Consider the following 13,453-nt stretch of genomic DNA (forward strand, 5'->3'; position numbering starts at 1 on the left):
AAGAAAGAACTTCGAAATATTCCAAATAACCTAAATAAATATATTCGAAAATAATGGCAGAATGTATGGTGAAGAATATTCTACAGTATTTAAAATATTCGGGTGATATTACTATTAAAATTATTTAATTTTTTGTTCTTTACCGGCCGAGACTGATCTTCTTTCATTGATTTTAGGTCATATATTCCATCAGCCCATTGCCCCTGATATTTTTTTTACCCAGTGTAAAATTGACAGAGCTCTTTATTCCAAATAAGCAAACAACGGTTTAAGTAGAGACGGTTTTCAAAAATTCACCAGGTCCTGCTCACAAAAAAAGTATTGAGTCCACAAGCTGTATATCAGAAGGTTTCCCCGTCAGAAGAACCTTAACTTCTATCGAATACGTGACTTTTCAGGGACAAATGCGCAACAAATGCGCAACCATGCGGCCTTACTGGGAAGCATTTTGTTTTATAATGATAGTTTTTGATACTTTTAAACCGATTGGCAAACTAAGAATTTTTAATTCGCAGTCCTCCATCAGACAAAATCGGAGTTTGGTGTAAATAAATGGCAGAAAACGCAACTTCTCCGTGGTAAATCTTTTCGGTCATTTTATAAGGGCTCTTGAACTTTTAATTTCCTTTTGAAAGATCTCTACTGATCTTCTAGGAGCATTGATTTGATATGACTGCTTATTTGGAAAAGAATAAATAAAAACGTATCCATGATCTTTCTTCAAAAAAAAAATGGAAAATTCTACATTTTGTAGACAGGAGCTTGAAACCTCTACAGTAGAATTCTCTAGTATACTGAATGTAATGTGTTTTTCATTGAGATCACTTGTTTTTTGGGGGGTGTTCCCCCCCCCCCCCTTTCCAAAAATCAGACAAAATTTCAAAGGCTCGTAGCGTTTGATGTATAGCATTGAACATGATAAACTTTATATTTTTGGAATCAGCCTAAAAAAGCAGTTCTTTTGATGCATTAATTTTTATCAGATTTTTTTTTTCTCGGGCCAATATCAACCAAAACTCTAAAGTTTTGGTTGCTATTGGCCCGATTCACTCCTTACTTTCAGTTCGTTAAAAAGAACTGTTTATTCCATACCATATATTCTACATGTGCTTTGGAATAAAGGTAAAATATTCCAGAATCTCTTCCTTCCTTTATTCTTTTTATCCTATTAGTTTCCCTTTGGCTGCTTGATTCTACATGTGGCGAAAATTTCTCAAGGGGAGTTGTCGGAGGGAATTTTCCGGAGCGGGCAATTTTCCACAAAGGTGAATTTTCCAGGGGACATTTTTCACGGGAGAAGTTTTTCAGGGGGATATTGCAGGGGAATACACTGGACCCCGTTGAAAAGCCAGAAAAATCACAATTTTAAATGGGTCATCTGCAGTTGGCCGTTTTTTAACCGATCTTACAAGAATTAAATAAAAAAAACAAGTTTTTGAAACTGAAAGTAAGGAGCGACATTAAAATTTAAAACGAACAGAAATTAATCCGTATATGAAAGGGGCTGTCCCCTCCTCGACGCCTCGCTCTTTACGCTAAAGTTTGACTCTGTCTCACAACTTTATTTTTTAAAACAATAAAAGTTCTAGGCCACTAGAACTTTTAATTTCCATTCGAATGAGCCCTTCCACGATATTCTAGGACCACTGGGTCGATACAATCACCCCTGGGGGAAAAAAAATAAAAAAATAATTAAACACGCATCCGTGATCTTTCTTCTGGCAAAAAATGCAAAATTCCACATTTTTGTAGATAGGAGCTTGAAACCTCTAAAGTAGAGTTCTCTGATACGCTGAATCTGATGGTGTGATTTTTATTAAGGTTCTATAATTTTTAGGGGGTCTTTCCCCCCTTTTTTCGAAAATCAGCCAAATTTTCTCAGCCGCGTAACTTTTGATGGATAGGACTAAACTTGATGAAACTTGTATATTTGAAATCAGAATTAAAATCTGATTCTCTTGATGTATGTATTAATATCAAAATTCCGTTTTGTAGAGTTTCGGTTACCATTGAGCCGGGTCCCTCCTTACTTACAGTTCGTTACCACGAACTGTTTGATATCGCGATAGTGCTTATATGAACAGAAATAAAATTATTCTCGAGCCCTTTGTGTGCCACGAAATAGACCGTAGCATGATAAATTGCTACTTTTTGCCATTTCGCGCCCCAAAACAATAATTTTGACTCCAATAAAAAGTAAATGCCACAAAGAGTAATTTTTCATATAGCCAAACATGGCCAAAATCCCTTGACTGTAGGGTAACCTACACTCATTTAGCCTTGAAAACTGAAGAAAACCATTTTTAGCATAGGTACCAAGGTTAATAATATCTTTAAAAAATGGTTCATATTAAAAAAAAGCTTTTAAAAAGCTATTTAAAAAAAGCCGCAATTCAACCGAATTGCGGCTTGAATTAAGTACTGGCAAATAAATTACTAGTGGAAATAACATTTAGTTAGGTTATGTGTATGGGGAATTTATTTAGTATCCGGGAGAAAATTATTTAATTTTTTTAATACTGCTCATCAAAGGATCCGAGGCGTCATCAAAGAATCCTATACCACTAGTTTCCCCCCTCTAGCTTTTTCCGCCTCCCCTTCCAAAGACTTTGAATAATACTTTTTTTCGGGGTATTTTCATTGAAAAATACCATTTTTTGTGTTTTTATTAAAAAATTGAAAAACCACAAATTTGCCCCTCCCCCCAAGATATTGAAAATACACTTTGCCCCCCCCCCCCAATATTTTCATGAATTGACGCCATTGAGTCTACAAGCCATCGAAAACAATAGTATACTTTGGTTCACAATTGTCGCTGCTTAGATGCATTATTTCTCATAAAATTTACCACAATTTATAAACAATTAAAAACTAGTATAGACGTTTCTAGAGTGGAAGGACTATATAGTAAAAGGATTTTCCACAATAATAAAGAATTTTGGAAAGGTCGGGTAATTTACAATATAACAATGAACTGTTGAAGGATTACCTGTATAAACGTTCAATTTCACAACTTCCGATATTTGATCAGCATCTGTTCCGTTTGGCCGAAAAATGTAGGCACCAGAAGCTCGGAATTTGAACCGAGAGTTGTTCCCACTCATTCCTTTATAATAAAGAAAACTTTGGGATAACGTTACCGCAACACCATCGATAACTATTTCATGGAGTTTTCCAGTTTCTCCATCAAATTTGACAGATATCCGCTGAAAAATTATTCATTTTAAAAATTATTCTTTTTACTTAATACTGTAGCTTAGAAATATATATTAAAATTTAGAAAACCTTTACACAAAAAAAAAACATATACACCAGCGTGGATTAAATTTTAAAAATAAGTGCTTTCAAAGTTTATACGTGAGCCTCAAGTACAACAGTGGTTTATAGGCCTAACGATTTTCGTAATCTGTCATATAAGAAGTGCGCTTCAGCTAACCCTATCCTTCATTACACTGCAAATCTGAAATTCTTTAGACAGTCCAACTTGATTTATTTAAGAGCAATGGCCCAATGGCCCCAACTTTCAATACAAACAATAACCCCTGAACAGCTTTAGTTGTGGTAAAAATCGTTGTTAGACAAAATGAGAGAGAGAGAGGGAGAGAAATAATTTATTAACAAAAATAACGATTACATAATTTTTCAACAATCATGAGGGGTATCCTAACCCATCGGGTTGTACATGATGGTTGTTTCCATCCTTATAATCTACTAATATATATTCAAACTTCACGTATACATCGAAAATCACGAAAAAAAACACACTTAAATCATTAACAGCTTCCCAAAAGGTTACGTTTCAACCTACGCTTGAAGTGACTAACATTATCTGCCACCTTGATACCCTCCGGGAGGGAATTCCACAGCTGTGACCTTGCAAAACGTGGAAATAAAAATGCTTGTTGAGTACTCCAAGCCTCAAAGACTATCCCTGAAGAATGCCTAATTTTATTACAATGATAAAACGAGTTAGACTAAAAACTTTCCCAAAAGCACTCCAGGGAATAACGACTCAAACATTGATAAACAAAAATAACTAGTTGATAATCTCCTCACTTAAACATTTAGAATTTTCATTGTAAGTGAAGCAACTTAAAGTGCTATTTTCAAATCTCAAATAATTTCCTAAGACACGAACAACTAAACAGCATCATGGAAAACGATACAAAATATCAAAGGGCAATCTTCATTTGAAATTTCACAAACATATATTTTCTGGAGTCAGCCTATCTGTAATTCTCTATATTTTTAATAACGTCCCCTGAGAAAACAATGTCTTTGTTTTTTTGTTTTTTAGTATTCCATACTGGGATGGTACGTCTTGTCTCCTTTTCAGAAGAAATTAATTTAAAAACCTCTTTCCACAAAATAAGTTTTTCAAATAAAAGTAAAGAACTCCATTAAACAAAAAATGAGCGAAAATAAAATCAAATAATCTACCAAGCGTGAAACTACCACAAATCAGCATCGATAAATAAATGAAACCCAAAACGAACAGAAATTACAATAAATAACCGAATCAACTCAAAACGAGCAGAAATTAATATAAGTTTAGGCGCAAAAACCCTATGCCTTCCCAAGGCCAGAACAAAATTTGCACTTTACTGAAAAAATACAAACGAATGTGCATTGTCAGTTTAATATACATATACTGATATTTAGTAATCAAAACGTTAAAATTATTTGATTTATTAAAGTTATAAAAGTAAAAACATTCTTATTTTTGTCAGTAAAGTGCAAATTTTGTTTTGGCCTTGGGAAGGTATAGAAGTTGGGAAGGCATAGATAATTCTTGGTACTTTGTAACTGTTGATAAATTCAAAACAGTTCTCCTGATCTATTTCTCCAGGATTCTAAGCGAAAACAGAAATCTATATGCAAGTTCGGTGAAATCACTAGAACAGTGCACTTAGGAACATCAAATGCGGCTTGGAATTCCCCTTAGAAGTTCAAAGCCTAATGAAATTGAGCAGTTTTCAAGGAAGACTGAACTTGTTTAGAATACACGAAACCTCAGGACTACACAAACTGGATAGACCTTTTCATTTAAGAAATCAAAAGGAAAATTCTATGGCTATATAGTACAACACTTTATTAAATGCTAATAATGCTATTTCGACAGCTATAACAATTAACAATCAGAACAAAAATAACAAACAGAAATGTTGGAATGAAAAAAAATAGATGGCGAGACTTTCGAACCCACGAAAAAATACTCCTTATAAGGTTTTCTAAATCTACATCTTTATTATTTTAACGAAAGATTTTGTCAAAAAAGTTTGAGAAACCCCTCAGCAGTTCAAAATTGAAAGAAATTAAGCAGTTTTCAAGCAAGGGTGAATTTGTTTAGAGCATAGGAAATCCCAGAACTACATAAAACTTGACAGCAGTTATCATTTGAGATTAACAAGTCCAAAGACAAAGTTCTTTGAAATGACTTACTACATAACTAGGCATTAAAGAAAAGCATCTCTGCAGCTAAAACTATTAATAAGCTGTTCCACAACCGTGCCACCTCCATCTTTCCTTATTTCTAAGAAGTAAACAACAACCTCAGTTTTAACACCCACCCCAAGTCCGAGGGGGTTGCAAAATACGCTAAAATAATACAGGACAAAATAAATAATAAAATAACTAATGCAAATTATACATCCTAATCGGCACCACAAATATTACAACCCAAAAATTTCAACCTCACTATTATAACCATACCTATAGAGGCTAATTATATTTCAATTGATTAATTGCACCCCAATCCCCCCCCCCCCCAAAAAAAAAGGAAAAAGAAAAGAAAATTAAAATTCATACTTACTAAAAAGGATATCTTTAATTGCTCTCTTAAACAAAAAAAAAATGCCACTAATATTTCTAATATTCTGATCAAGATGGTTCCAACTTCTAATCCCCCCCCCCCTATGAAGCATAGAAAATATCGACCAGGTGATAACAGCCAATGGAGCATTAATCTCTGCAGAATATCGGTCGCTTAACTTCTAACCAGCCAATCTTTTAGCGGCCTGGTACAAGTTATACCCTTTTTTGCACTTTCATTTTTCAAAAATCAACCACCCCCCACCCGAAAAATGAAATACAGTTTATTTAGTACTAATCTAGTAACTCATAGTACTTCTAGTAACTCATTACAGCGCCAAACCGTCTGAGGTTAGCTAAGCTGCACAAGCTCCTGCTCCACCCCAATATACTCAAAGCATTACCATTCACCCCCTTCCATAAAGCTGTAATTTTCTTTAAATCCTTTCTAATGATCTCTTTCCAGTCCATTCGGGGACAAGCTGCTTTCCATTTTACTCCAGATGGATGTTCAAGAGGCCCAGTTTTTAGAAATCTATCCTTCATCAGTAAAACGGGGCCTAACCATCTTAATCTTTCATTCATTATAAACCTAGAATTAGGGATGGAATCAAATTATTTGTACAGCTTAGGTTTACGCCACCTAAAAACTATCCTTAGACAATCCTTAAACTGTACTTAGACAACCCCAATGGAAAATGATAACCTCACTGGAACCCCAATGAAAAACCCCAATGGAAACATCTAGCATCTCTTCCTCAACCTTTTGAAACGTCCAGGTTTCATAGCTATACTTGACTATTGTCATTATCATGGTTTCTAATATTCTAATGTTAGTTCGAAGACTAATCTTCTATTCTTTCAAACTTCTTTCGACTGAGAAAAAACACCCTAGACAGTGGCTACTCTTCTTTTTACATCTGTACTGGATCCACCATCTTTACTGACAATGCTACCTGGAAAATTAAATCTAATCACCTGGTCAGTATTCTCGTTACCTAACATCATCTCTTGAAGCTCTTTTATTCTTAGTTTTCTTAAAGCTAATTTTCAAACCTATTCTTGTAAAGGTAAACACTCCAAAACCACAATATTTCATTCGTTTCACTAGTATTTTTATTTAGGACACTCGAATCAAAACATGTAATCAAAGTCTACGACAGTTTTATCTTACAATGTGACACCATGCTCTTCAATAGCCATTACTAGGGTCCTAAGAACAAAGTCAATCAAAATAATCCGTACAAGCGGGGATAGGACACAGCTCTGCTTAATTCATGATTTCGCTCCAAATCAACTACTAGCCTCACTTCCTACCTTTTTCAATGCATTCAAATGTTTTGAATATCATAACTGCATTGGCATAAATATTTTCACGTATTTAAAAAAAAAAACATTTATTTTAATAAGGGAATATAATAAACTAGAGTAAAAAAAACAATTCATAAAAGATTAGAAGTGACTATAGACCGTTTATTTAATAGAACTAATAGCTGTAGAGCATAGCATAGCTGTACACCGTCTATTAGAGTGCTGGCCACTGGATTCTGTTATGAGAAGGGGATAGGCGGGGATAACTAAGGTCACAAAAAAGTGGTTTAGGCCATTTTTTCGGACGTTTAATGAGAGCTGCTTCAAAGTAAATATATTGATGATTATAGATTTCACCTCTGAGCCCCTTTAGTTTGGATGAATAAATAAATAAATAAATATATATATATATATATATATATATATATATATATATATATATATATATATATATATATATATATATATATATATATATATATATATATATATATATATATATATATATATATATATATATATATATATATATATATATATATATATATATATATATATATATATATATATATATATATATATATATATATATATATATATATATATATATATATATATATATATATATATATATATATATATATATATATATATATATATATATATATATATATATATATATATATATATATATATATATATATATATATGTGTGTGTGTGTATAAATATTGGATGTAGCATACAGTATGGTTGCTGATGGGGCAAAAACTCCCCTCTTATAGTGGAGACGATAGTACATTATGGGAAATTATACTTTATTTCGAAAAGCAACTACATCAAATGAGCCCTTTATCTCGAGCCACTATCCCGCACAAGTAAAGCTTTGATATAAGTAGTAGTGTTTGAGGGGATTGTAGCCCTTCTCATGTTCAGGACAAGCCTAGGTATGGTATTCTAAGCGAACGGAAATTCCATTTTTTAAACAATTTTTTTCGAGTGATAATAAAGAGCAATTTTAAAGATTTAAACAAACACAACTTATCCTGGGGACTAGTCCCCTCCTCACCCCCTCCTACCCCACCACTCTTTATGCTGAAGTCTGACTCTTTGTCCCCAATGCTTTAATAACGACTGTTCAAACGCAAGGCTAGTTGGAATCAGATAAAAAGTATTTTTCAGAATGCCTCAAGAGTGGCAGAGCTCTTTGATGCACATTTGCATTAAAGATCGAATTACCAGTTTATATGTTTTACGGATTACGAGGCAATAGGTAAATAAAACACTAGCATTTGCCCACAAAAAAATAAATGCACCCATAAATACTTTCAAAAGAAAAGAATCAGCCTAATAAAGAGCGGGGTTGAGGACCCCCCCCCCCCCCCAGTTCATATACATAATAATGTTAGTTCTAAGTTTGGCTGTATCTCTTTACTTTTACTTGAAAAAAAAGCTTTTCTTTTTTATTTAATCTCCTTTATAGAATGAATACATTCTGCTGTTCCTTTCTTTCTATAGAGAATAGTAGTCGGAGTTAACAAAAAGAGAAACAACTGTTGTGAAATATGGTTTTTTACTTTTAATCGATCAGACTTCCCCTTTTTGACGTGCTACATGAAATGGTTGAATTAAATTGTCTTATAAAAGGATATTAGTGTCAAAAGCGAAACGAGCATAAATGGGAGATATTTATATTTTCCAATATGTGGCTTCTTCTATTTTCTAGTCTACATTTAGTTGATACATTTAAGCCGTTGGGTGCCGAATCGAAAAAAAACGAAAAAAAAGAGATTAATTACCTGAAGAACAAATAGGACCCTGGGGAAAATCGTACTAATCATGTGATTTTGAGGGGAGGGATGGAACCGAAGGTACGTTTTCATGCGATTTCTAGATGAAGTAACAACACTGCTTCAGGTATAAAGTCAAGAAGATTCTAACTTTCTAATATTTTTCCATAACATTTTGAAGTTTTTCACCTCAATCACGTTTTCCCCATCATTTGCATAAAAATACACCGTTTTTTATATTAGGACATTCTCGTGGTTTTGCTTTGTCCATGACTCTTCATTATCATATAACTACTTCACTGAGGGCAATCTAGTGCTTCCCATCAATGATTCTTCATATAAAATATTCTCAAATGAAAGTAAAGAGCGATAGTAAAACATAAATAAAACTGCAATTTCTCTGCCTGTGAGCTGATGGTCCTATAGATCTCGCGCTCTCTAGGCTAAGTTTGACCGCTGAAATACTGAAGGCCTTTTAGACTGCAACAAACAAAATGGCACCTTTTGCGACTGCCGCTTGGTGATTGTAAGTATTTCCTTCAACTATTATCTGTGAAAACATTTAACCTGAAAGTTTTAAAGCGAGAACAGATAAGTAATTCCTTCCATTCTTAAGACACTGTAACAGTGCTCAGCAATGCTCATTGTAACTTTAAAACAGCTTGGCTGCTCATTAATATATTGCTTAGTGTTCGCTACAGTGGTAATTGTAGCAGTTTAACAAAAGTTAAACTTTTTATCGCAGTTCTCTTGTGTTAGAACAATCTTTCAGAACATGAGGAAACGGTTAAGGATCAGCAAAATCATTATGTCCTAACTGATGATCCTTGATTCACGATGGTGGCAGAATCCATTTTGGAAACAAAACAGAATTAAATCTAAGTAACTTCTTTCCCACAGAATATATTGAATTTAAAAAAAAAAGCTCTTAAAAGAATTGGATCTTAGAAAGGAACCAGATGATGAACAACTACCAAGTTTTGTGGATCATTACGAAGATCTAAGAAGGAACTATAAGCGTTCATTCATGAAAAAGAAAAGGAAAACTTAAGAGGGAGCGTAAATTGAATTAATTAGAAGAAGATGTTTAAGATCACCTGCTGCTGTGGATATTCAGACATCAATTCTTCAATTGAGCAATGTTTCGACTAGTCCTTGCATCGTCATGCATCATGATCTTTATCTATGATTAAATAAAAAAAAACAAGTTTTTTTAAATGAAAGTAAGGAACGGCGTTAAAACTTAAAACGTACAGAAATTATTCCGTATATGAAAGGGTGCTGTCCCCTCCTCAACGCCTCGCTCTTTACGCTAAAGTTTTTTATTGTTTAACAAAAATAAGAGTTGCGAGAAAGTCAAACTTTAGCGGAAAGAGCGAGGCGTTGAGGAGGGGACAGCCCCGTTCGTATACGGAATAATTTCTGTTCGTTTTAAGTTTTAATTTCGCTCCTTACTTTCAGTTAAAAAAAACTTGTTTTTTTTATTTAATTTTTGAACGTTTTTGAATTAATGCAGGTTTTGATTTTGGCTCACCTTACATGAATAATTAAAACAAAATTTGCATATTAATTTTACTTTTATTTGGTTAAATGTCTTTCTCGAAACTTGTTTAATTTTATTTACGAACGTTTTTATTAGTAATAAATATACATAACTTACGAATTAGCTTACGTAACGAACTTCTATATTAATATATTTTTAATACGTATATTAGGGGGTTCGCCCCCAATTCAATAACAAGCTCTTTAATCTAAAGTTAAAAATTTGTTCCAATTCTTTAAAAATTAACCTTAATCAAAAATGCCGTTATTTAGAAAAAATATATCTTATGAAAGTACTAAAAAATCTTTGGCTTAAAGATCGAGTTACTGATTAGAGGGTGAACCAAATCATGCAAGTAATATTTTCTGTTCGTTTTAAGTGTTGATGTTACTCCTTATTTTCAGTTGGAAAACTTGTTTTTTTTATATTTAATTTCTGATCTTTTTTTTAAATAATGCTGGAAAATCCGGCGCCTCCTTCATAGCAATATCCCTTCCCCATGAAAACTCCCTTCATGGAAAGATCTTCCCACATAACCCCCAACCCACCCACCCCCCTACTACCAGAAAAAATCCCCCCTGAAAACGTCTGTATACTTCCTAGTAACCAATACAATATGTTAACATTGGGTAAAGTTGTTCATAACTTTCACCCCTGTGCCCCCGGGGACTTCGGGGGATTAAGTTATCCTAAAGGACATAGTTATCATATTTTCAACCATGTTGAACAAAATGGCTATCTCAAAATTTTGATCAGGTGACTTTAGGGAAAAAATGAGCGTGGGAGGGGGCCTAGTTGCCCTCCATTTTTTGTTCACTTAAAAAGGGCACTAGAACTTTTAATTACCGTTCCAATGAGTCCTCCCACGATATTCTAGGACCACTGGGTCGATACGATCACCCCTGGGGAAAAAAAAATAAATAAATACCCGTGATTTTTCTTCTGGCAAAAAATACAAAATTCCACATTTTTGTAGATAGGAGCTTGAAACCACTACAGTAGGGTTCTCTGATACGGTGAATATGATGGTGTGATTTTCATTAAGGTTCTATAACTTTTAGGGGGTATTTCCGCCTTTTTTCGAAAATCAACCAAATTTTCTCAGGCGCATAACTTTTGATGGGTAGGACTAAACTTGATGAAAGTTATATATTTGAATTCAGAATTTAAATCTGATTCTTTTGATGTATCTATCGGTATCAAAAACCTGTTTTCTAGAGTTTCGGTTACCATTGAGCTGGGTCGCTCCTTACTTACAGTTCGTTACCACGAACGGTTTGAAAGAGACTTTAACTATTAAAAATCATGTCGATTACATAGCAAAGGACCGCTCGAAATATGCTTGATTGAAAAATACCTACCTGAATTTTCCATAGTAGTGAATAAGCTTAAACATATTTTCTAGTTTTCCTTTCAACAATTCATTTTACTTTCAGAAACACCTTTCAGTAATTAGACTAGTATGAGAAATTAGCTTAAAAATAAAGTTCACGCAAACTTAAAAAGGAAATAGACTATAAAACATTCTGGAAAAGTTACAAAATTAATAAAAAGACAAAAATTTCCGACATTGAAACAAGTCCAGCTTATTTTTGGGTTCTTAAAAGAATGGTACTTTACTTAAGCCTAAGTAATATAGCCAAGAATTAGCCTTTTTACAAGGGAAGTCAGGACCCAATACGAGATTATGATTATAATCTTTGTGCCCCCGCTTCAACCGAACAGTTTGGAGCTAGCTTAAATTCAATGACTAAACGCTCAGCTCTGAGAGTGGATTGAATGCCAACAAAGCTATTGAACAGATCTCATTAATTATTTTTACCAATTCTTTTCACAACTTTTCTATCGTGTCTAGTGGTAAATGACCTTTTTTTTTAGAAAACTCCTTTAATCTTAAAAATTTTCAAAAACGGATGTAATTATTCAATATCTCTAGTACCTATTCAAAGCAAGGTTGGATCTCAGTGGTGATGTTAGAGTAGCCTAGGAAACAAGTTAAGGGAAGGAAGGAAGCAACAAAGACTACAGCACAATTGTTGCTTTACAGCACATTTTTAGTTTTAAAGACGTGACTGGTAAAAATAAATCATACATGGCCTTTTTTAACTTTGCAAATCATTTGACGGTGTATATAGTACTTTAGATTGCACTGAGCCTTGGAAATTTAGATTACCAAGCGTTAACCACTTTGCTACCACATCGTTTACCAACTCTATATCAGAATTTGTGAATTTGGTAGCTCAGATACAGTTGCAGATCTGAATCTTACAATTTTGGAGGGAACTCATGAAACAACCAAAAATAAATTAAAAAATGAAGTTGAACTTAAATCATAAGAGCTACTACAAACACTATTGACTCTGACGTCCAGTACAAACCCCCAATAGTCAAGTGTGTCGTTTGTACTTATGGATTGCCTGAAATCATGCTAATTGTAATTTATGAAAGTTTTGCTTAGATATCAATAATCCTACACGCTACAATAAACGGATTTAAAAGCAAGAGAACATTTATTAAAATAAAGGGTCTTGTAAAATAGTAACACTGCAACGACTGAATTCTGCCGAAATATTAAGGTAAATTCTTTTCAGTTTTAATTAGAACGTTGTTTTTACTTTAATGCAAGCAAAAAATTGCTATCTTTACTCATTCCGTTTTCAAATTATAAAACAATCTCAAACATGGGTGTTTTTTTTTACCATTTTTACAGTATATTCTTAAAAAAGCTTTAGAGCAAAAATGTATTCTTCATAGTACTCAAATTTAGCCGAACATCTCTGATGTTTTGAGAAAAGTAGTTACGTAAAACAAGAAACCCTATTTTCCTTATTATGGGTCTTAATATTACTTATATAATATAACGTTTTCCCTGCCGAGTTTTCCCGAGCTTATAGATGATTTGGCTTTCTTTTTTTTAAGTATCACGAAAGTTAAAGTTTGTACTAGACCATTTTCTAGATTCCCAGTAAAATGTCCAGTCTTATCAACATGATAAACAAA

At 33.4% G+C, this 13,453-nt stretch overlaps 1 protein-coding gene across 1 annotated transcript in view; it reads right to left on the minus strand.

The window, feature by feature from the left end:
- LOC148951984 (lysosomal alpha-mannosidase-like) overlaps nt 1-13,453 on the minus strand; it is a 397,289-nt gene that overhangs the window by 245,736 nt on the left and 138,100 nt on the right. Inside the window, exon 4 of the mRNA XM_089089462.1 lies at nt 2,990-3,206. Coding sequence (XP_088945588.1) covers nt 2,990-3,206 — 217 coding nt within the window. The remainder of the gene's footprint in view (nt 1-2,989; nt 3,207-13,453) is intronic.

The sequence above is a fragment of the Artemia sp. Qi Xiang Cuo genome, chromosome 5, assembly GCF_049724085.1.
Source record: "Artemia sp. Qi Xiang Cuo chromosome 5, ASM4972408v1, whole genome shotgun sequence".
Lineage (NCBI taxonomy): Eukaryota > Metazoa > Arthropoda > Branchiopoda > Anostraca > Artemiidae > Artemia > Artemia sp. Qi Xiang Cuo.